Here is a 23,232-nt window from a genome sequence, read left to right as displayed (position 1 = left end):
GTCAAAATAACATACAAGTCAAATCATGTTTATTAAAAGATAGCCACATCGTTAAAATAAGTATGACGTTATGGGCTGTTTTGATAAATACAGCCATCGCTGATACTATTGATGTGCTGCAATAACCTGTGTTTAGAAAATATGTCATATGTGAATGTATGCAAGAATAATGTTTTTCACGTTCTACATTTATCCACAGTTGAAATATACTGAACAAAAATATAAACGGAATATGCAACAATTTCAAAGATTTTGCTGAGTTACAGTTCATAGAAGGAAATCAGTCAATTGAAATTAATTCATTAGGTCCTATTCTATGGATTTTATATGACTGGGAATACAGATATGCATCTGTTAGTTACAGAGATGCCTTAAAAAGGGTAGGGGCGTGGATCAGAAAACCAGTCAGTATCTGGTGGGACCACCACTTCCCTCATGCATCTCCTTCGCATATAGTTGATCAGGCTGTTGATTGTGGAATGTTGTCTCACTCCTCTTCAATGGCTGTGCGAAGTTGCTGGATATTGCCGGGAACTGGAACACGTTGTCGTACACGTTGATCCAGAGCATCCCAAACATGCTCAATGGGTGACATGTCTGGTGAGTATGCAGGCCATGGAAGAACTGGGACATTTTTAGCTTCCAGTAATTGTTTACAGATCCTTGTGACATGGGGCCATGTATTATCATGCTGAAACATGAGGTGATGGCGGCGGATGAATGGCATGACAATGGGCCTCAGGATCTCGTCAAATTATCTCTGTGCATTCAAATTGCCATCGATAAAATGCAATTGTGTTCGTTGTCCGTAGTTTATGCCTGCCCATACCATAACCCCACTGCCACCATGGGGCACTCTGTTCCCAACGTTGACATCTGCAAACCGGTCACCCACACAGCGCCATACACGCTGTCTGCCATCTGCCCGGTGCAGTTGAAACCGTGAAGAGCACACTTCTCCCTCAAAACTTGATACATCTGTGGCATTGCGTTCTGTAACAAAACTGCACATTTTATAATGGCCTTTTATTGTCCCCAGCACAAGGTGCACCTGCGTAATGATCTGCTTCGTGATATGCCACACCTGTCATGTGGATGGATTATCTTGGCAAAGGAGAAATGCTCACGAACAGGGATGTAAACAAATTTGTGCACAACATTTGAGAGAAATAAGCTTTTTGTGTGTATGAGACATTTCTGGGATATTTTATTTCAGCTCATAAAACATGGGGCCAACACTTTACATGTTATGTTTATATTTTTGTTCAGTGTAATTTGTGTCAATATGGACACATATATACAAATGAATTTCATGTTGTCAACCAGAACTCGAAGTGCTCATATAGCCTCTATGTGTATGTCTTCTATACACTAATGATGCAGTTTTATCTGAATACCATCACAGTCCACTGCTTGAATCTGTCACTTTTGTCAGATAATTAACAACCACTAGTAATGGCTGATTCTGTCCTGCATTATGTCTTGCCTCCAGAGGGATAGTGTGAAATATGTTGCCCTCTTGTGGCCAAAATAGTTAACTTCATTGTACACACAAACCCACAATGAGAAACAAAATGGATACAAGATCATTTTACACTATACTTTTTTGCAGACTTTTTAAACACAAAATGGATAAATGAAACAATAACACACCAAAAATCCAGTGCATAATACACAAACATCATTATAATCAAAAACACAAACTCACACAAGCAATAAAAAGTGTCTTGTTTTTTTCATAGACAAAAGTTAATTTATGCAGCTTCTTTGATAGGTGTCTGATTATCAACATACCTTATTCAAATCAAATCAAATCAAATGTATTTATATAGCCCTTCTTACATCAGCTGATATCTCAAAGTGCTGTACAGAAACCCAGCCTAAAATCCCAAACAGCAAGCAATGCAGGTGTAGAAATATTCCCATTGCCCCACTGCAGGGCTGGATTACCAAACGGGCACGCAGGGGTTGGGGGCCACCTGGAGGTCAGGCTCCCCCCCAGATATCATATGATACTTTAATGTGTAGAATTGCAGGAATTGGCAAAATGTGAACAATAGCATGAGATGAGCTACAAAACGGAACATTTTTCTCTATGACCCATACCAAAAAGTGTAGAATTGCAGAAAATGTGCTTTAAAAATGTATCATTTTCTCTTAGCCTCGTGACAAAATGTAGAATTGTAATATAAGATTTGGTATGGGTCCTTAGATCCTCAAAAGGTTTTTGCTCGGCTTCCGACTACACAGGGTAGTGCGTACAGCCCAGTACATCACTGGGACCAAGCTTCCTGCCATCCAGGATGTCTATACCAGGTGGTGTCAGAGGAAGGCCCTAAAAATTGTCAAAGACTCCAGCCACCCTAGTCATAGACTGTTCACTCTGCTACCGCACGGCAAGCAGTACCAGAGCGCCAAGTCTAGGTCCAAGAAGCTCCTTAATAGCTCCTACCCCCAAGCCATAAGACTCCTGAACATCTAATCAAATGGCTACCCAGACTATTTGAACTGCCCCCCCTATGCATAGTCACTTTAATAACTCTACCTAAATGCACATATTAACTCTATTACCTCGACACCGGTGCCCCCGCACATTGACACATTGACTCTGTACCGGTACCCCCTGTAAATAGCCCCGCAATTGTTATTTACTGCTGCTCTTTAATTATTTGTTATTCTTACCTCTTAGCGACTTACAAATTGGTGCATTCACCTTATGATATCCAGTGGAACAACCACTTTACAATAATGCATCTAAATCTTTTAAGGGGGGGGGGGGGGGTAGAAGGATTACTTTATCCTATCCTAGGTATTCCTTAAAGAGGTGGGGTTTCAGGTGTCTCCGGAAGGTGGTGATTGACTCCGCTGTCCTGGCGTCGTGAGGGAGCTTGTTCCACCATTGGGGTGCCAGAGCAGCGAACAGTTTTGACTGCGCTGAGCGGGAACTGTGCTTCCTCAGAGGTAGGGGGGCCAGCAGGCCAGAGGTGGATGAACGCAGTGCCCTTGTTTGGGTGTAGGGCCTGATCAGAGCCTGAAGGTATGGAGGTGCCGTTCCCTTCACAGCTCCGTAGGCAATCACCATGGTCTTGTAGCGGATGCGAGCTTCAACTGGAAGCCAGTGGAGAGAGCTTAAAACTGCATTGTTGGTTAGGGGCTTGTAAGTAAGCATTTCACTGTAAGGTCTACACCTGTTGTATTCAGCGCATGTGACAAATAACATTTGATTTGATTTTGATTTAAAACTGCACATTTTTTCAATACAAAATATGTTGAAAAGCAGGGGACCTGGAGGTCGGTTCCCCAGTGACCCCAAATGCGGTAGTCCAGCCCTGAGCTTTTTCATTTATTTAAACAAAATAAAGCTCAACTTTATAAAATGGTTATACTGAATATGGACCTTAACTGTTCACAAGGGGGAATAGATTGAAGACGTATAATGATTACTACTGATGGATGATTCTTACATGCCTTTAGATATTTCTAGAAATACATTAGATGCTAAACTTTGGTTTATAGCGAATATTCATATTTAAGAAAATAAACCCATTACATATCCTTTGGTCTTAAATTGATGTCATAATTTTACATGATTAAGGCCAGTGTCCAAAAAGAAATAATTAAACTATGCAGGATATGGTGTAAAAACAAACAGCTTTGCTCAGTATTATTTTAGTCTTAAAAAGCAACACTAAACCTTTATAATGGAACCAATGATCTAAATCCCTGAGAGACTTAAAAATGCACAGATTTTAAATAGAATAATCCATAAATGCAGATTACATTTTTGTTTGTCTGTGATCAATTCCTATCCAGACCAACTTCCCACTCACTATCACGAGGCCATGCCCATTGAGACCATGATAGATGAATAGAACCTTGCTGCTCCCTAATTGGTCTCCTGTGAGCTGACCACTTCATTGATTTTGGGCTGAAGGATAAACTAAGCATTAAAGTTACATATGTACATTAACTGGGGACCTGAATGTGAAGTATTAATCGGAAACACTGTGCTCTAAGTTACGTGGCTAAATGACTGATGCTCTCACCCCTGCTCTGCTCTGTGCTGTAGCACAAGCAGGAGGAGAGAACCGCATTGATGTGTGATTTGACACCCCTCTGAACCAACACAGAGACAAACCAACCAAACCCAACAACAACACACCCACTGTATCTCCTCACTGTATCAAGATCAGAGAGGCAGTGCCACATGTTCATTGCCCACAATGGAGAGTCCAGCCCAGCTCTAAGGGGGGTATTTCTTTCCTCTGGGATGATGTGAACGAGTGAACCCCATCTCCCCATTCTCCTCTCTCTGTGTGTTGGAAGCCATGTGGCAGGATTTTTGTGTGTGGTAGTCGCTGCCAGCTATCTCTGCCACCCATCGCTGATTTCTAATTGCCTCAGGGGCAGCCCTCCTTTCTCCTCTGCCCCGTGCTGAGCCAGGTAGGGAACACCTCCTTTGGGGAAATCCTCTCTCTCATTGGCTGGGTAGGGCTCCTGGGGGGTGTGGTGAGCGGAATCGGAGGTGCTCATTGGAGAGTGCTGCCTCAAGTGGCGCACGGGCGGAGAGGTCGGGGAGCAGATGTGCTCCGGGGAGGAGCGCTCCGATTTGATGCTGAGGTTGAGGGAGGGGTGAGGAGGAGGGGTGGGGGTTGAGGACTGAGAAGGAAAAGAGCACCCTCCACTGGACATCCTGGTACACAGCAAGCGGACAGAGAAAAGAGAACGGTATATGCATGCATGATATAGTATGAAATGAATCCTCACTTGCTATTTTTCCTATAGAGGTCACTAGTAAACACTAGTAGACACACAACACTATCAGGTCCCTCACTGTGCGAAGTTCAACACTGAGTAATTGAGTAAGGTGTATATTGGGTGGCAATATAGTGGTTAGAGCGTTAGGCCAGTAACTGAAAGGTTGCTAGATTGAATCCCCGAGCTGACAAGGTAAAAATCTGTCGTTCTGCCCCTGGACAAGGCAGTTAACCCACTGTTCCTAGGCCGTCATTGAAAATAAGAATTTGTTCATAACTGACTTGCCTAGTTAAATAAAGTATCAGTGGTCTTACGCTGGGCTGAGGTGAGGTACATGCTGCTCCTGTGGTTGTGCTGTCTGCCATGGGTTCACTGTCCCACGCTGTAGACTCACAGCATGGGAGAAACCTGGGTGACTGTAGTCTGGGAGGGAAGAGGAGAATTATTGTAAATCACTAACCAAGAAGCCGGTGAAGATTTAAGAGGAGCAGAGCTGCAGCCTTACCAGATGGTCCAGCAGAGGAGAGGCTGTAGCCCCCGAGACCATGGCTCAGCAGACCTGTTTTCCCCATTGCCAGCATGTGGTTCCCTGGGTGCATGCCCGGGTACAGTAGGCCTCTCTGAACATCACATGGAGAGAGATATTTTTTCTTTGTCTTAGCAGGGAGTCCCATTGAGACTAAGGTCTCTTTCACAAGGGAGCCATGCAAATACACACTTTACAAATAGCACATAATACAAATATACAAGATTACCACAAAAAAAACACACTCAAGAGAAACAATCACATTCCTCAGCAAAGAGGTCCCCAATTAACAATTTGAAATGCCAAAGAGACTGAAGGGATCTCCAGAGTTAGCCATCCCTGAGACTGGGTATGGTAACTCATACGTCTAAAAGTTAGTAATGATGTTAGGTACGGGGGGAAGTTTTTGCAAGAGAGCTTTATAAATAAAAAGAGAGCAATAAATTGACCTCCACAACTTCAAAGAGGGCCGGCATACTTTTTGTTAAAGAATGCGATGTGTACTGAACCTGTCGCCCATAATAAAGCACAATGTGCTATGAAAAACTGCATCTAACGGCTTTAATGTAGTGTCAGCTGCATTCATATAGATGATGTCGCCATAGTCTAAAACCGGTAGGAACATTGACTGAATAATCTGCTTTCTGCTATTTAACGAGTGGCAGGACCTATTTCTATAGAAGAAGCCCATTTTAATTCTCAACTTCTTAACTAACTCATCAATATGCTTTTTAAAAGGTAGCTTTTCATCAATCCAATTGCCCAGATATTTACAAGAGTGGACACGGTCAATGTGGTTACCATCCAAAGTAAATATGCCTAATCTATTCATTAATTACTGGTTGGTCCTCTGATTGTCCTTTCGTAATGGCATCGTCATAACCCTGCTTTCCGATTAGTCCTTCATAAGGATATCATCATAACCCTGCGCTCTGATTGATCCCTTCATAATGAGATCATCATAACCCTGTCCTCTGATTGGTCCTTCATAATTACATCATAATGACATTGTTATGACACTGCTCTCTGATTGACACATCATAATGACATCGTCATAGCCCTGCTCTCTAATTGGGCACTTCATAAAAACATTGTCCTAACCCTAATCTCAGATTGGTCCCTTTGTAATATCATCGTCATAAACATGCTCTCTGATTGGTTCATCATAATGACATCATCATAACCCTGCTCTCTTATCGGTCGATTCGTAATTACATAATCTTAAACCTGCTCTCTGATTGGTCCCATCGTAATAACATCCTCAAAACTCTGCTCTCTGATTGGTCCCTTCATAATGACATCGTCATAACCCTGCTCTCTGATTGGTCCTTCATAATCACCATGAGTGGTTTGATTTTTGATTTGATTTGATTTGGATCTCTTTTAGTCCCCATTTGGACTAATCTTCCAAGAGTCCTTAAATATTAAAATACAATTTATATACGAACACAATTTCACATATAACACACTATTACAAACATACATAATATTCTAACGTAATAAACCAATAAATAATCAATCTAAAAAATATGAATTCTTCATCTACTGTAATCCCACAACATTTCTGTGTATTATATTTAAATTGTTTTAAAATAATGTTTACATTTATATATTGAAAGGTTTCTGATTTGCTCAGTTAATTTATTCAATTTCTTTATTGCTCTAAATCGAAATGTTCTTTTGCCTATTTCTCTTTTCTGTCTGGATAACGCATAGATGGTGGACAATCTATTCCTAGTATTTACGGAATGTCTGTCTCTTACCAACTGATTACCGTTGTGAATTGTACTTGGCCGTTTTAAATGATGTATATTATGAAATAAAATAAGCATGTTTTTTTCAATTATCTTGTCGATTGATGACCAACCAAGAACATTGCGTATGACTGCAACAGAAAAACCATATCTCCACCGTAAAACAATCCTGTGGTAGTGGTAGTGGAACTATGTAGCCTGCAGTACTGCAGTACCTCATGCTAACCTCGCGTTATGACTGACAAGTAGGATTTAAGAGATCCTTACAGAACTGCTAAAGTTGGCGCGTGTGCCACCCATGCCAGGGTGGCTCTCTGTCCGCCGGTTCTCACTGCCCAGATTCAAAGGGGGAGGAGTCTTCATCTCCAAGGCCCGGCTCAGGTTGCCATGGGAGAACATAGAGTTGCCAATACCTGAACAGAGAGAACACAAATAGGAAGTGAGAACAAGATGTTTCACTCACCGACAGAACCCTCAATCACTCTCTCTCAATCTCTCTCACTCCCTCTGCCTGTAAAATACATTTTTTAGGAATCAATTTTGGATCTCTAATAGACGTCTGCCACTTCAGATACTTTAGATTATCAAAACGTACATTATTAATGTCAACCTGATAACGAAAAATGTATTCACACATTAACTTAGTAAGCATAATACGTATTTTTACCATACATTTAGCTCTGATCTGTATTGATAATTGCATATTACAAGCATCGTACAGTAGTGTAGTCTTTCAAAATGCTGATTTAATTGACTACAAAGCTTGGTTGCGATCACACACCATCGAGTGGCATCCCTACGCATGTCTACTAATAACTATAGGGTGTGAAGAGTGAGGGCTTGAGCTGAGCTGAGATGACCAGCAGGTGCAACACACTCACTGCTCAGAAACCACAGATCAGCCTCCAGACGCTGTTTCACTTGTGGGGACTGTTTCAGACAGCACACACATACACACACATACACACACACACCACACACACACACACACACATACACACACACACACACACACACACACACACACACACACACACACACACACACACACACACACACACACACACACACACACACACACACACACACACTCACTCACTCACTCACTCACTCACTTCCTGTGTGCACAGCTGGCTGCACAGCACTGAGGTGGACTCACACTCATGGACACTCATCCATACCAGCCATTCTGTAGACAAATCATGCCAAGAATGGTACCTCTAACCCTCTAGGAATGTTTGCAAAGAGGAACTAGGGGGCCAGGTCACCTGAGTGTGGGGACATGAAGGCAGCATGGCAGTGCGGCCCTGCAGGGCTGGCTGAGCCTGGTCTGGGGCCCAGGGGCTTGAAGGCCGGGGGTCTGTGGGAGCTCTGGCTGGGGTTGGAGGAGTTGGGGTATCCATTCTCACAGCCAGTAGACACCAGGAACTGGGCCTCTGGTGAGTGCAAGGAGGGGGCCTGAGGAGAAATATGAGAGAGTGTCTGTTTGAGTTAAGATTTCAAAGTTAGGTTTATTGCAGCTGCATTGCAGAGCTAAAGTGTCTCTATGAGTACAACATGTGCTCACTGAGTCAAATGAATGGTTTGACTGTTCAATAATTTAGCCATTCTTCACAGAATAAAAGAAATCAATGAAACAACTTTAGTTAATGTACAGCCTTTAGCTCAGACAGCATCTGTCTGATAAGACCAGTGTGAGTACTAACGTAGTAGCGCTGGCGGGCCAGGGAGAGGTCCATGCCCTCGCTGTGTGGGCCATACTTCTCTGCTGCCACCTGCATAGGTTCCTCCGTGTCCAGCAGCTCTGTCCCGTCCAGGCCCAGGCCCTTCCTCCGCAGAGTCTACAGTAGCAGGACAGAGGAAAGAGCAGCACACAGACATTACCTCAAGGATACAGCACTATTTATACTATTGATTCTTGGGGATGTCCTAACAATACAGAAGTGGACTGTACCAACATTGTTTTTTCAATGCTTTGTGGGGGAGCCCAAGTAAGCATTTCATAAACCTATGCATTCCAACGTCAATGCACTCTCAACAGTGTGTCTTTATTGGGAATTCATGTAATTGTAACCTTGCATGTAATTACGCAACAGATTACTATACGTATAGGAGAACATGTTGAGTAACGTGTGGAGCTGTAATGTATTTATACCTCCAGTATGTCTGTGTTGGTCCTGCTCTCGTGAGGCTCGCTGTACTCTGTGTACTTGAGCAGGACCTTGTCCATGTCAGTGCTGGCGTACTGGAACAGACGGTTGGTGCTGTTGAAGATGATGAGGGCGATCTCACAGTCACACAGCACACTCAGCTCATACGCTTTCTTCATCAGGCCAAACTTACGCTTGGTGAATGTCACCTGGGAACAGAAATATATTGGTCCATGTATTATTTGGTCTGTGACTGTTTAACTATACCATGTTAAATGTAATAATCAATCAATAGTGATAGAATAATTAAAGAGTTGTACCTGTCGATTCCGCTGGTCCAGGATACGAGAGATTTGTATTTTTTTCCTTCCCATTGTGTTTACGGTCTGCGTGTCTGACAGATGGCTTAACACTGTGAAAATAGATATATATAAAAAAATCTAAACTCAGTCATTTGAACTCATCCCCTGTTCAGCACAGCATGTAAATGTCATCCTAGTAACTAAAAAGTTTATTTAAGTTAACTTTATTTCATCAGGATATCCCATTGAGTTATATAGTCTTTTGTAAATCTCAAGGCAACATCAACAGCCCATTACACAATCAAACCTAGCTAACTTTCAAAATGCAAGCCATATGGTTGAGACCTCTGGCCGCTTCATAAAGGGTTACGGGTAGGCTCATACACAGTGGTGCCACTCAACCTTATCGAAATAAGAGCACCAACCACCATACAGTATGGGTCTTAACCTTCAGACAATTCTGATGGGAAAATGGCATGTGTTTTGTTTAAGCGACGTAAGTCCCACTCTTCCCCCTTGTCATGCAGCCTGTATATTTATACTCTGATGAGGCGATGGGGGATAAAGTTAGAGCAGTCTGACACCCCCTCAGTCTGGGTTAACCCGGGACCAGAGCTAGCAGGGTTACAAATATAAACCAGTCAGCTTGTAAGGTACAACAGGCCCTGGTGAAACCAGCGGAAGAAAAACAGTGGGTTTTCGAAAAGGGAAAGTTCTACACCACCCCCTCTTCTCCCATGTTCAGGTTCAGAAAAAAAGATGGTAGAGACATACGGGCAGGCCTGCTCATGTCTTAGGTCAGTTAGGATCACCACTTTATTTTAAGAATGTGAAATTAAATATTTCTTTCATCACATTCCCAGTGGGTCAGAAGTATACATACACTCAATTAGTATTTGGTAGCATTGCCTTTAAATTGTTTAACTTGGGTCAAACGTTCCGGGTAGCCTTCCACAAGCTTCCCACAATAAGTTGGGTAAATTTTGGCCCATTCCTCCTGACAGAGCTGGTGCAACTGAGTCAGATTTGTAGGCCTCCTTGCTCGCACACGTTTTTTCAGTTCTGTCCACAAATTTTCTATGGGATTGAGGTCAGAGCTTTGTGATGGCCACACCAATAACTTGACTTTGTTGTTCTTAAGCCACTTTACCACAGCTTTGGAAGTATGCTTGGGGTCATTGTCCATTTGGAAGACCCATTTGCAACCAAGCTAAAACTTCCTGACTGATGTCTTGAGATGTTGCTTCAATATATCCACATCATTTTCCTGCCTCATGATGCCATCTATTTTGTGAAGTGCACCAGTCTCTCCTGCAGCAATGCACCCCCACAACATGATGCTGCCACCCCCGTGCTTCACGGTTGGGATGGTGTTCTTCGGCTTGCAAGCATCCCCCTTTTTCCTCCTAACATAATGATGGTCATTATGGCCAAACAGTTCTATTTTTGTTTCATCAGACCAGACAACATTTCTCCAAAAAGTACGATCTTTGTCCCCATGTGCAGTTGCAAACCGTAGTCTGACTTTTTTATGCGGTTTTGGAGCAGTGGCTTCTCCTTGGTGAGCGGCCTTTCAGGTTATGTCGATATAGGACTCGTTTTACTGTGGATATAAACATTTTTGTACCTGTTTCGTCCAGCATCTTCACAAGGTCCTTTGCTGTTGTTCTGGGATTGATTTGAACTTTTCGCACCAAAATACGTTCATCTCTAGGAGACAGAACGCGTCTCCTTCCTGAACGGTATGACGGCTGCGTGGTCCCATGGTGTTTATACTTGCGTACTATTGTTTGTACAGATGAATGTGGTACCTTCAGGCATTTGGAAATTGCTCCCAAGGATGAACCAGACTTGTGGAGGTCTACAGTTCTTTTTCTGAGGTCTTGGCTGATTTCTTTTAATTTTCCCATGATGTCAAGCAAAGAGGCACTGAGTTTGAAGGCAGGCCTTGAAATACATCTACAGGTACACCTCCAATTGACTCAAAGTATGTCAATTAGCCTAATCAGAAGCTTCTAAAACCATGACGTCATTTTCTGGAATTTTCCAAGCTGTTTAAAGGCACAATCAACTTAGTGTATGTAAACTTCTGATCCACTGGAATTGTGATACAGTGAATTATAAGTGAAATAATCTGTCTGTAAACAATTGTTGGAAAAATGACTTGTGTCATTCACAAAGTAGATGTCCTAACCAACTTGCCAAAACTATAGTTTGTTGACAAGAAATTTGTGGAGTGGTTGAAAAAAGAGTTTTAATGACGCCAACCTACGTGTATGTAAACTTCTGACTTCAACTATATATATATCTTAGAGTCACATTTGGCAGCGATTACAGCTGTGAATCTTTCTGGGTAAGTCTCTAAGACCTTTACACACCTGGATTGCACAATATCTGCTTATTATTTTTGTAATTCTTCAAACTCTGTCAAGTTGGTTGTTCATCATTGCTAGACAGCCATTTTCAAGTCTTGCCATAGATTCTTAAAGCAGATTTAAGTCAAAACTCTAGCTAGGCCACTCAGGAACATTCAGTGTTGTCTTGGTAAGCAACTCCAGTTTATATTTGGCCTTTTGTTTTAGGTTATTGTCCTGCTGAAAGGGGAATTTGTCTCCCAGTGTCTGTTTGAAAGCAGACTGAGTCAGGTTTTCCTATTGGATTTTGCCTGTGCTGAGCTCTATCCTGTTTCTTTTTATCCTAAAAAACTCCCTAGTCCTTGATGATAACAAGCACCCATAACATGATGCAGCCACCACCATGCTTGAAAATATGAAGAGTGGTATTCAAAGATGTGTTTTGTTGGATTTGCCCCAAACATAACGCTTTGTATTCAGGACATAAAGATATTTTCTTTGCCAATGGTTTTGTAGTTTCACTTTCGTGCCTTATTGCAAACAGGATGCATGCTTTGGAATATTTGTATTCTGTACAAGCTTCCTACTATTCATTTAGGTTAGTATTGTCAAATCAAATCAAATCAAATTGTATTAGCCACATGCGCAGAATACAACAGGTGAAATGGTAACTTACGAGCCCCTAACCGACAGTGCAGTTCCAAAAAATATGGAAAAGAATAAGAGATAAAAGTAACAAGTAATTAAAGAGGAGCAGTAAAAAATAACAATATATACAGGGGGGTGCCGGTACAGAGTCAATGTGCGGGGGCACCGGTTAGTTGAGGTAGTATGTACATGTAGGTAGAGTTAATTAAAGTGACTATGCATAGATGACAAGAGAGAGTGGCAGTGGTGTGGAGAAGGGAGGCGGGGGACAATGTGAATAGTCTGGGTAGCCATTTGACTAGATGTTCAGGAGACTTATGGCTTGTGGGTAGAATCTGTTTAGAAGCCTCTTGGACCTAGACTTGGCGCTCCGGTACCGCTTGCCATGTGGTAGCAGAGAGACCAGTCTATGACTAGGGTGGCTGGAGTCTTTGACAATTTTCAGGGCCTTCCTCTGACACCGCCTGGTATAGAGGTCCTGGATGGCAGGAAGCTTGGCCCCAGTGATGTACAAGTCCATACGCACCACCCTCTGTAGTGCCTTGCTGTCGGAGGCCGAGCAGTTGCCATACCAGGCAGTGATGCAACCAGTCAGGATGCTCTCGATGGTGCAGCTGTAGAACCTTTTGAGGATCTGAGGACCCATGCCAAATCTTTTCAGTCTCCTGAGGGGGAATAGGTTTGTCGTGCCTGCTTCACGACTGTCATGGGGTGCTTGGATTATGATAGTTTGTTGGTGATGTGGACACCAAGGAACTTGAAGCTCTCAACCTGCTCCACTGCAGCCCTGTCGATGAGAATGGGGGCGTGCTTGGTCCTCTTTTTCCTGTAGTCCACAATAATCTCCTTTGTCTTGATCACGTTGAGGGAGAGGTTGTTGTCCTGGCACCACACGGCCAGGTCTCTGACCTCCTCCCTATAGGCTGTCTCGTTGTTGTCGGTGATCAGGCCTACCACTGTTGTGTCATCGTCAAATTTAATGATGGTTTTGGAGTCGTGCCTGGCCATGCAGTCATGAGTGAACAGGGAGAACAGGAGGGGGCTGAGCACGCACCCCTGAGGTGCACCTGTGTTGAGGATCAGCATGGCGGATGTGTTGTTACCTACCCTGAACAACTGGGGTCGGCCCGTCAGGAAGTCCAGGATCCAGTTGCAGAGGGAGGTGTTTAGTCCCAGGGTCCTGAGTTTATTGATGAGCTTTGAGGGCACTATGGTGTTGTAACTACAATTGTGGGGTAACTACAATGTTGTTGATCCATCCTCAGTTTTCTCTTATCACAACTATTAAACTCTGTAACTATTTCAAAATCACCATTGGCCTCATGGTGAAATCCCTGAGCGGTTTCCTTCCTCTCCGGCAACTGAGTTAGGAAGGACACCTGTATCTTTGTAGTGACTGGGTGTATTGATACACCGTCCAAAGTGTAATTAATAACTTCACCATGTTCAAAAGGGATATTCAATGTCTGCTTTTTTTCCTAATTTACCAATAGGTGCCCTTCTTTGTGAGGCATTGGAAAACCTCCCTGGTCTTTGTGATTTAATCTCTTTGAAATTCACTGCCTGACTGAGGGACCTTACAGATAATTGTATGTGTGGGGTAGAGAGATGAGGTAGTCATTCAAAAATCATGTTAAACACTATTATTGCACACAGAGTGAGTCCATGCAACTTATTATGGGACTTAATAAGCACATTTGTTCTCCTTAACTAACAACTTTGCCTTGCCATAACAATAGGTTGAATACTTATTGACTCAAGACATTTCAGCTTTTTATTTTTAATTAATAAGTAAACATTTCTAGAAACAAAATTCCACTTTGATATTATGGGGTATTGTTTTTAGGCTAGTGACACAACATCTCCATTTAATCCATTTTAAATTCAGGCTTTAACAAATTTAAAATGTGGAAAAAGTCAAGGGGTGTGAATACTTTCTGAAGGCACTGTATATAATTGCGTTGTAAACACAGCAATATACAAATCAAGATCAAGAACGTCACATTTATAAATGACATTGAGCATAACAATAGTATCCACAATATATCATAAAAAACTTTACACGTAAGATAAGTACATGGTTGAGATCAGAAAAGTAGGTCTAGTACAACTCTCTGCGTCCCTGTCCTCAGCTGGCAGTAACTGACTGTACTGTCTCTACTGATGCAAAGCCCAGAGGAGTTTTCCCTTCTCATATTGGACACGTATGACCTCTATATTTAGAAGCCACATCCAAATGGTGAGTGAGCGGATATGGTGCCGGTGTTCCCACGACCCCCAGAGTGCCCACTGCCCCCTTGCCCACGCTTGGCACACAGGCATTCAGGGCATTTCTGAGGAATCCACCTCTGTGCCCCTATCATTACCTTATAAAGTATCCACTGGACTCAGCCTCTAAGGCAAGACACTTACACCTCAAACTGTAAAATAGAACAGAATCAATCAATGTGTTGAAAAATATCCATCGTTGGTACTCCATTTTCGATGACTGAAACTTCTCTGAATAATAGTGCTTTATTAAGACTGACAGAATTAGAAAGTAGACAAGTCTCCTAAATCTATAGTACAGCGAACTAGTAACAGATACTGGGGCAAAATAGTTGTAACTGCTCAGCTATTGGATTGCACAAACAAAAGGTCCACCAAGAACACACCAAATGACTGCACCAATTATGATTGCATCATCTTGCATTGTACTGAATAAAAAATACTATTGTTTTCTGCAACTGAGAGGAGAACTCTACATGACTAGCATGTACAGTTCTGCAGAAGAGAGCATCTCGCCTCAGATGTAAATGAAGACAGTAGAGGGAAGTGGAAGACCCGAGCTACAGAGAGGCCAGAGAGATCTTTATCACATTGGGGTTTACAGAAAGTTCCTTTCTCTCAGAATTACACACCACACCCCCCCCCCCCCCCCCCCACACACACACACACACACATCAGGCAAATATAGCATTTACCTCCCCTCTAAACAGTGAGGACTTGGCCCTCTCACCGTTGTTTTGATGGTTTCTCAAACCCCCAACGACGAAGCCAGTAAACCTGCACAAGCCTAATGTCAGCTAATTCTGGATAATGCAGTCTACATGACAACCGCCACTTGAGGTCTCAAACAGGCTCATAAAAGTCAAGTTAGAGAGAAATGTACCTGAGTTTCACTCTCTGTAAAAACCATTGGAGTGTTGTTGAGAATGTACATTTGGCTGCCTTGGGGGGGTAGAGCAAATGTTACGGTTTTAATTTCCAATGATCTTGTTCACACACTATAAGATGGAATCCAATTACTTTTTGCCACTCAAGAGGCCATGGTATTCAAGACCAGGAAAATGCCTGTGGTAAGCTATAGATGATATACTGTATACAGTAAGTGGAGTAGAAAATAACACAAGTATTTTGTGTCCTGTAATAGTGCAATAATTGCACTCACACACAGTTGCCCCAGGGTCTCGAGCTCCTAGGGACAGAGTGCAGCTTCCTCTGACACCTTCCCAGAGGCCAGACAGTGGAAACGAGACCATACACACTAACAGAGCAGGCCTCTAGCACAGTCAGGCCCTCTCTCCCAAAGACACCCTGGCTGTCCCCAGGGACACCACAGGGTGAACAACACCGACAACAAACAGTTTTGTCATTACCAGTCAACGCTGTAGCACTACTTCATATGAGTGAGTGAAGGACTTGATACAGAGGTGTGATACTTCTCACTAACACACTGGCTTTAATTATAGCAATTCCAGTGAACGTTAAATGGGAACTTACTCGTGAACACGGATCATTGCTGTAAATGTACATGACAATAACAACTGTGTCATTCCACATTCCATTAAATAAATTAAATGGAAACTTGCTAATGTTCACCCCTTGCAGAAGGAGAAAGCAAACATTTCTCCTTTAAGGCCTATAACTGTGAACAGAGAACCAAACTCTTAGATGAATGCTACCATACAATATTAGCTGGGAAAAAGCATAAAAGCAGAGTGTTTTCAGTATTAGTTTTTGATGCTCCAGTCATTTCAGTTCAATGGCAAGATGAGAAACCAGGCCCCAAAATTGAAAGCAGGAATCCTATTTGCATAACCCAATACATAAAGCCCCCCCCAAGCCAAGGCAAACATGCCGACACGAACGCTTATTGACTCAACAAACCTTGACATAAAATGCAGATTATTATAAAAAAAGTTAACACTTCATTCATTGCTGAATTGATCACAGATTAAGGTTTGTGTGAAATATTCTAAAAGCAATGCAGTGGGCCAATACAGTATCAATTTGCAAGACTGATTTATGGTTAAAAAAATCTATATTTCACCCCATGTTTATTTAAAACTCGAATGTGACACAGCAGGGTCAGACAGTTTATGCGCTTTGTTATTTGCAATGACTCCCTGGCTGGACATTTGCAAAGCAGAGGTGAGGAAATATCTGTCTAATTTTAACAGGAGATAATTAAATTGCCTGTATATTTTGGATTGAGTCAGAATAGACACACACTATGGGCAGGACACCTGATCTTTCTGGAAGAGCTTCAGGATTTTTGTGAACCACAGAGACATGTCAAGACCATAGTGTCATGCCTCAGCTTAGAGACAGAGACAGAGAGAGACAGAGATGTAGTCATGACTGCAACAGGGGCAATAGGTTCAATACTGAGTGCCCAAGTTTAGTGGTTTTATTATAAAACCAAAAGGTCAAAGATGCTCTCTTTTAGAAACAAACATATTGCTGTCCATGGAAAAGCAACTTGAGAACAAGAATAACAAACACAGATGTTGTCAAGTCATGCAAAGAATTTAAACTTTCAGTTCACGATGAACAAATATTTGTTGTAAGCATTGGAAATACAGTATGTCAGTGTTTTACTGGAAATTGTTGAGAGTTAAATATTCTACTTTGAAAATATGTTTTTCTTTATGTATCCTAACCATATAATTTGTGCCTTCCTGTTGATTCTTGCACATTCTCTGTTGGCTATGCTTTGCTCCAAGTTAAGATTTTTGAGGAGCTGAATGAAAGGATAAAAATGGAAGCATAAATAAAATGCATTTAAAGCAGCCACTGGACCAGATTCCACTTTACATATTTGCTCCACGGCAAATCTTTCCTTCATGATAGAAAATCCTGCGTCCCTATTGTGACAGTATAATGTACACCCACTAAGCAACTGGCATCATCTAAAATGAATTTAGTCCATACAAATAGTGTTTCAGTGTTCTCTAGCATTTACAAAATGCTCCATAAAAATATGCATCATTTAAAAAGGAAGTGTACATGCAATGGGAATGAACTACTGTACCTGTATATAGGCCTGATGGACACACACAATACACCCCCCAAATATACATTATTTACCCACCGTATAAAGACTATACAGTGCCTATCATAAGTATTCACCCCCTTGGATTTCTTCAAATGTTGGTGCGTAAGAAATTGTGATTTTTATTTGTAATTTATCTACACAAAATATTCCATAATGTCAAAGAGAAAATATATATATATTTGTTTTACAAATAAATAAAAAATAAATAACTAGAATCTCTTGGTTATATAAGTATTCACCCCCTTTGTTATGGCAAGCCTAAATAAGTTCCTGGGTAAAGATTTGCTAAACAAATCACATATAAGTTGCATGGACTCTGTGTTCAATAATAGAGGTTAACAAGATTTTTTTATGACTACCTCATCTCTGAACCCCACACACAAATTTATGTAAGGTCCCTCAGTCCAGTAGTACATTTCTAGCACAGATTCAATCACAAAACCAGGGAGCTTTTCAATGTCTTGAAAAGAAGGGCACCAATTGGTAGCCACAGCGCATTTGGAAAGTATTCAGACCCCTTCCTTTTTTCACATTTTGTTACGTTACAGACTTATTCTAAAAATTATTAATTTAATATGTTTCCTCATCAATCTACACAATACCCTATAATGACAAATCAAAATCCGTTTATTTTTATTTATTTTTTGCTAATAAAAAAAAAAGATTAAATAAAATACCTTATTTACATAAGTACTCAGAGCCTTTGCTATGAGACTAGAAGTTGAGCTCAGGTGCATCCTGTTCCCATTGTTCATGCTTGGGATGTTTCTACAACTTGATTGAAGTCCACTGTGGTAAATTTAAATGATTGGACCTGATTTGGAAAGGCACACACCTGTCTACATAATGTCCCACAGTTAACAATGCATGTCAGAGCAAAAACCAAGCCATGAGGTCGAAGGAATTGTCAGTGGAGCTCTGAGACAGGATTGTGTCGAAGCACAGATCTGGGGAAGGGTACCAAAAAATGTCTGCAGCATTGAAGGTCCCCAAGAACACAGTGGCCTAAATCATTCTTAAATGGAAGAAGTTTGGAACCACAAAGTCTCTTCCTAGAGCTGGCTGCCTGGCCAAACGGAGAAATCGGGGGAGAAGGGCCTTGGTCAGGGAGGTGACCAAGAACCTGATGGTCATTCTGAGAGAGCTCCAGAGTTCCTCTGTGGAGATGGGAGAACCTTCCAGAAGGACATCCATTTCTGCAGCACTCCACCAATCAGGTCTTTATGATAGAGTGGCCAGATGGAAGCCACTCCTCAGTAAAAGGCATATGACAGCCCGCTTGGAGTTTGCCCAAAGTCACCTAGAGAACTCTCAGACCATGAGAAACAAGATTCTCTGGTCTGACAAAACCAAGATTGAACTATTTGGCCTGAATGCCAAGTGTCACGTCTGGAGGAAACCTAGCACCATCCTTAAGGTGAAGCACGGTGGTGGCAGCATCATGCTGTGGGGATGTTTTTCAGCGGCAGGGACTGGGAGACTAGTCAGGATTGAGGGAAAGATGAACTGAGCAAAGTACAGAGAGATCCTTGATGAAAACCTGTAGCTCAGTTGGTAGAGCATGGTGTTTGCAACGCCAGGGTTGTGGTTTCGATTCCCACGGGGGGCCAGCACAGAAAAAAAAAAATGTATGAAATTGTATGAAATGTATGCATTCACTACTGTAAGTCGCTCTGGATAAGAGCGTCTGCTAAATGACTAAAATGTAAAATGTAAAAACCTGCTCTAGAGTACTCAGGACCTCAGACTGGGGCGAAGGATCACCTTCCAACAGGACAACGACCCTAAGCACACAGCCAAGACAATGCAGGAGTGGCTTTGGGACAAGTCTCTGAATGTCCTTGAGTGGCCCAGCCAGAGCCTGGACTTGAACCTGATCGAACATCTCTGGAGAGACCTGAAAATAGCTGTGCAGCAATGCTCCTTATCCAACCTGACAAAGTTTGAGAGGATCTGCAGAGCAGAATGGGAGAAACTCCCCAAATACAGGTGTCCCAAGCTTGTAGCGTCATACCCAAGAAGACTCAAGGCTGTAATCGCTGCGAAAGGTGCTTCAACAAAGTACTGAGTAAATATTATATTTCAGTTGTTAATTTGTAATATATGTGCAAAAATTTCAAAACCTGTTTTTGCTTTGTCATTATGGGGTATTGTGTGTAGATTGATCAGGATTTTTTTATTTTTTATTTTAGAACAAGGCTGTAACGTAACAAAATGTGGAAAAAGTCAAGAGGTCTGAATACTATCAGAATGCACTGTAGGTCATTTAAAAAAATAAAAAGCAGACACTGCATATCCCTTTGAGCATGGTGAAGTAATTAACTAGGCTTTGGATGGTGAATCAATAGACCCAGTCACCACAAAGATACAAGCGTCCTTCCTAACTGAGTTGCCAGAGAAGAAGGAAACCGCTCAGGGATTTCAGCATAAGGCCAATGGTGATTTTAAAACAGTTATGAAGTTTTATGGCTGTGATAGGAGAGAACTGAGGATGGATCCACAATACTAACATAAATGACAGAGTGAAAAGAAGGAAGCCTGTACAGAATAAAAAATATTACATAACATGCATCCTGTTTGCAACAAGGCAGTAAAGTAATGCTCCAAAAAGGTGGCAAATAAATCTACTTTTTGTCCTGAATAAAAAAATATATGTTTGGGGCAAATCCAACACAACACAACACTGAGTACCACTCTTCATATTTTTCAGCATGGTGGTGGCTGCATCATTATATGGGTATGCTTGTCCTCGGCAAGGACTGGTGAGCTTTTCAGGATAAAAACAAACGTAATGGAGCTAAGCACAGGCAAAATCCTAGAGGAAAACCTGATTCAGTCTGTTTTCCATCAGACTCCGGGAGGGAGACTAATCTTTCAACAAGACAATAACCTACAACACAAGGCCAAAGGTACACTGGAGTTGCTTACCAAGAAGGAAGTGAATGTTCCTGAGTGGCCTACTTACAGTTTTGACTTAAATCTGCTTGAAAATATATGGCAAGACATGAAAATGTCTGTCTAGCAATGATCAACAACCAACTTGACAGAGCTTGAAGAATTTTGAAAAGAATAATAGGCAAATATTACACAGTCTAGGTGTGCAAACTCTTAGAGACTTACTCAAAAAGACTCAAAGCTGTAATCACTGCCAATGGTGATTCTAACATGTATTGACTCCGGGGGGTGAATACTTGTCTAAGCAAGATATATTAGTGTTTTATTTTTATAACATTTACATGTTTTATTTTATTCCATTAATTCCACGTTGGAATTACAGAATAGTCTGTGTACACTGTTGGCAGAAATTACAATTAAATACATTTTAATCCCACGTTGTAACACAATAAACTGTGAAGAACTCCAAGGGGGTGAATACTTATGATAGGCACAGTACTTGTCAGTCATTACTATGATGTGCAGATACATCAATTCGTTGAAAGTGTTATGTCTTGATAGGTACACTTGTGGCATTATTGATCCACTACTGTAAATATGTAAGAATCTCGCCATCCATTTCCTTTCATCTTCAATTATGACACAAATATGATCTGACTTAGGGATGACTCATAGTGGGATAGAGCCAAAGAATGCAAATGTATTATTTGTCATGCAAGGGTTAGGCTTACTTTCCCCATTACTTTCTCTATTGGATGAAGTCTCACGTTTCATCTGCCTGAACAACACAACTAGCTTCTTGCTAACATTAGAAACATCTTTCATTGATCCTATCTCTTTTGACCAAGAGGAACCCATCAATAAAAACAGGCCTCCCGATGATTGACCCTTTGAATGTAGCCTATCAAGTGGAATACTGTGTCAAATATAGCATAACCAGGCACATGACAGTCTTTAGTAAATTATACAACTGGGCAACAGCACTATAAATACAGCTGTGAGGCCTGCATGTGTCGTTGTTAATAATACATAAGACTCCCAAATAATTACTGCATTTCTGATGCAAAAATACTCGGTTAATAATAGTATTTAGGTCCCAGAGTTACTCATTCCTAAGTATCTACTATAAATTAGTTAAACAGTAATAGCATATTACTAGCCTATGCCATAATTTACAGTTTTCTCAGAGTAGCACAGATCATTTTAAGGAAACTCTGAGTGGAGGCAAAATGTATATTGTTTTTGATAAGAAAACAATGACTGCTCCCAGCTCACCTGTTCTTCGATATCTCTCCGGTGTCACGTTCGGCCCTGTTCTTAACTGTAGGTTACTCTGTGTTTGAGCCGGTATTGACTGATAAATAGGACAGCAGTGTCTATATTAAAATTTTTTGGAATGTCTTTAAATAATTCAAGAACTATTCGTTGTCGTTGAAGAGAATACGAGGTGCCGTGGCTAGAAATGTCCACCTGATGCTAGATGACAATGATTCAGGAGCGCTCCTTTCAACCGCGCACATTTCCAGCAGCAACAGCTGGCTGCAGCCCATTTGTAAATGACCATATACCGCCCTTTCGGCTGTGCCCGTTGGCTCCGCCTCCCTGATGGAAATCATTTCAGTTGACGAGAGACTAGAAGGGCCGTTCAATGAAGGCTGTCACAATTGACTACCCAAATACCAGTGGTGGGAAAAGTACCCAAATGTCATACTTGAGTAAAAGATACCTTCGTAGAAAATGACTCAAGTAAGTTACCCAGTAAAATACAACTTGAGTAAAAGTCTAAAAGTATTTGGTTTTAAATATACTTGAGTATCAAAAGTAAATTTAATTGCAAAAATATACTGAAGTATCAAAGTAAAACTAAAAGTATAAGTCATTTCAAATTCCATATATTAAGCAAACCAGATGGCACAATGTTCTTGTTTTTTTTATTTACGGATAGCCAGGGGCACTCTCCAAAACTCCGACAAAATGTACAAATTTAGCGAGTCCGCCAGATGAGAGGCAGGGGATGACCTGGGATGTTCTCTTGATAAATTGCGTGAATTTGGACAATTTTCCTGTCCTGCTAAGCATTCAAAATGTAAGCATTCAATATTTAACGAGTATTTTTGGATGTCAGGGAAAATGTATGGAGGGAAAAGTACATTATTTTCTTTAGGAATGTAGTGAAGTAAAAGTAAAAGTAGTCACAAATATAAATAGTAAAGTACAGATACCCCAAAAAACTACTTAAGTAATCCTTTAAAGTATTTTTTACTTAAGTACTTTACACCACTGCCAAATTGCATTTCAATGTGACATGCTTGCTTCTTAGTTTTTATGTTATTGTTAAATGTGATAGTTTCATTATACACATTACTGTACATGACATGACAAGACATTGATATTATGACATTATTAATACATTATTATTATTATTAATAATAATACATTATGACAAAGTATTAGCAGATTAAAATAGTAAATTATGAAATAATATTTCTAGAACCTTATTTTAGGATTTCACTCACGTGTAAGAA

At 41.3% G+C, this 23,232-nt stretch overlaps 1 protein-coding gene across 1 annotated transcript; it reads right to left on the bottom strand.

Annotated features, from left to right (window-relative positions):
- LOC106613729 (myocyte-specific enhancer factor 2B) lies at positions 1 to 22,260 on the bottom strand. The gene is made up of 9 exons (XM_014216284.3): positions 21,983 to 22,260; positions 9,509 to 9,600; positions 9,194 to 9,397; positions 8,745 to 8,879; positions 8,307 to 8,496; positions 7,306 to 7,451; positions 5,264 to 5,378; positions 5,073 to 5,181; positions 1 to 4,693 (listed from the first exon to the last, which is right to left on the bottom strand). The coding sequence occupies exons 2-9, from the start codon at positions 9,560 to 9,562 to the stop codon at positions 4,366 to 4,368; spliced, it is 1,281 nt and encodes a 426-aa protein (XP_014071759.1). The 5' UTR covers positions 9,563 to 9,600; positions 21,983 to 22,260; the 3' UTR covers positions 1 to 4,365.
- Between the last annotated feature and the right edge of the window lie 972 nt (positions 22,261 to 23,232).

This window comes from Salmo salar, chromosome 10 (genome assembly GCF_965601325.2).
Source record: "Salmo salar chromosome 10, fSalSal1, whole genome shotgun sequence".
Taxonomy (NCBI): Eukaryota; Metazoa; Chordata; class Actinopteri; order Salmoniformes; family Salmonidae; genus Salmo; species Salmo salar.
The sequence above is the reverse complement of the archived record's forward strand: the minus strand, read 5'-3'. Positions and strand labels throughout refer to the sequence as shown.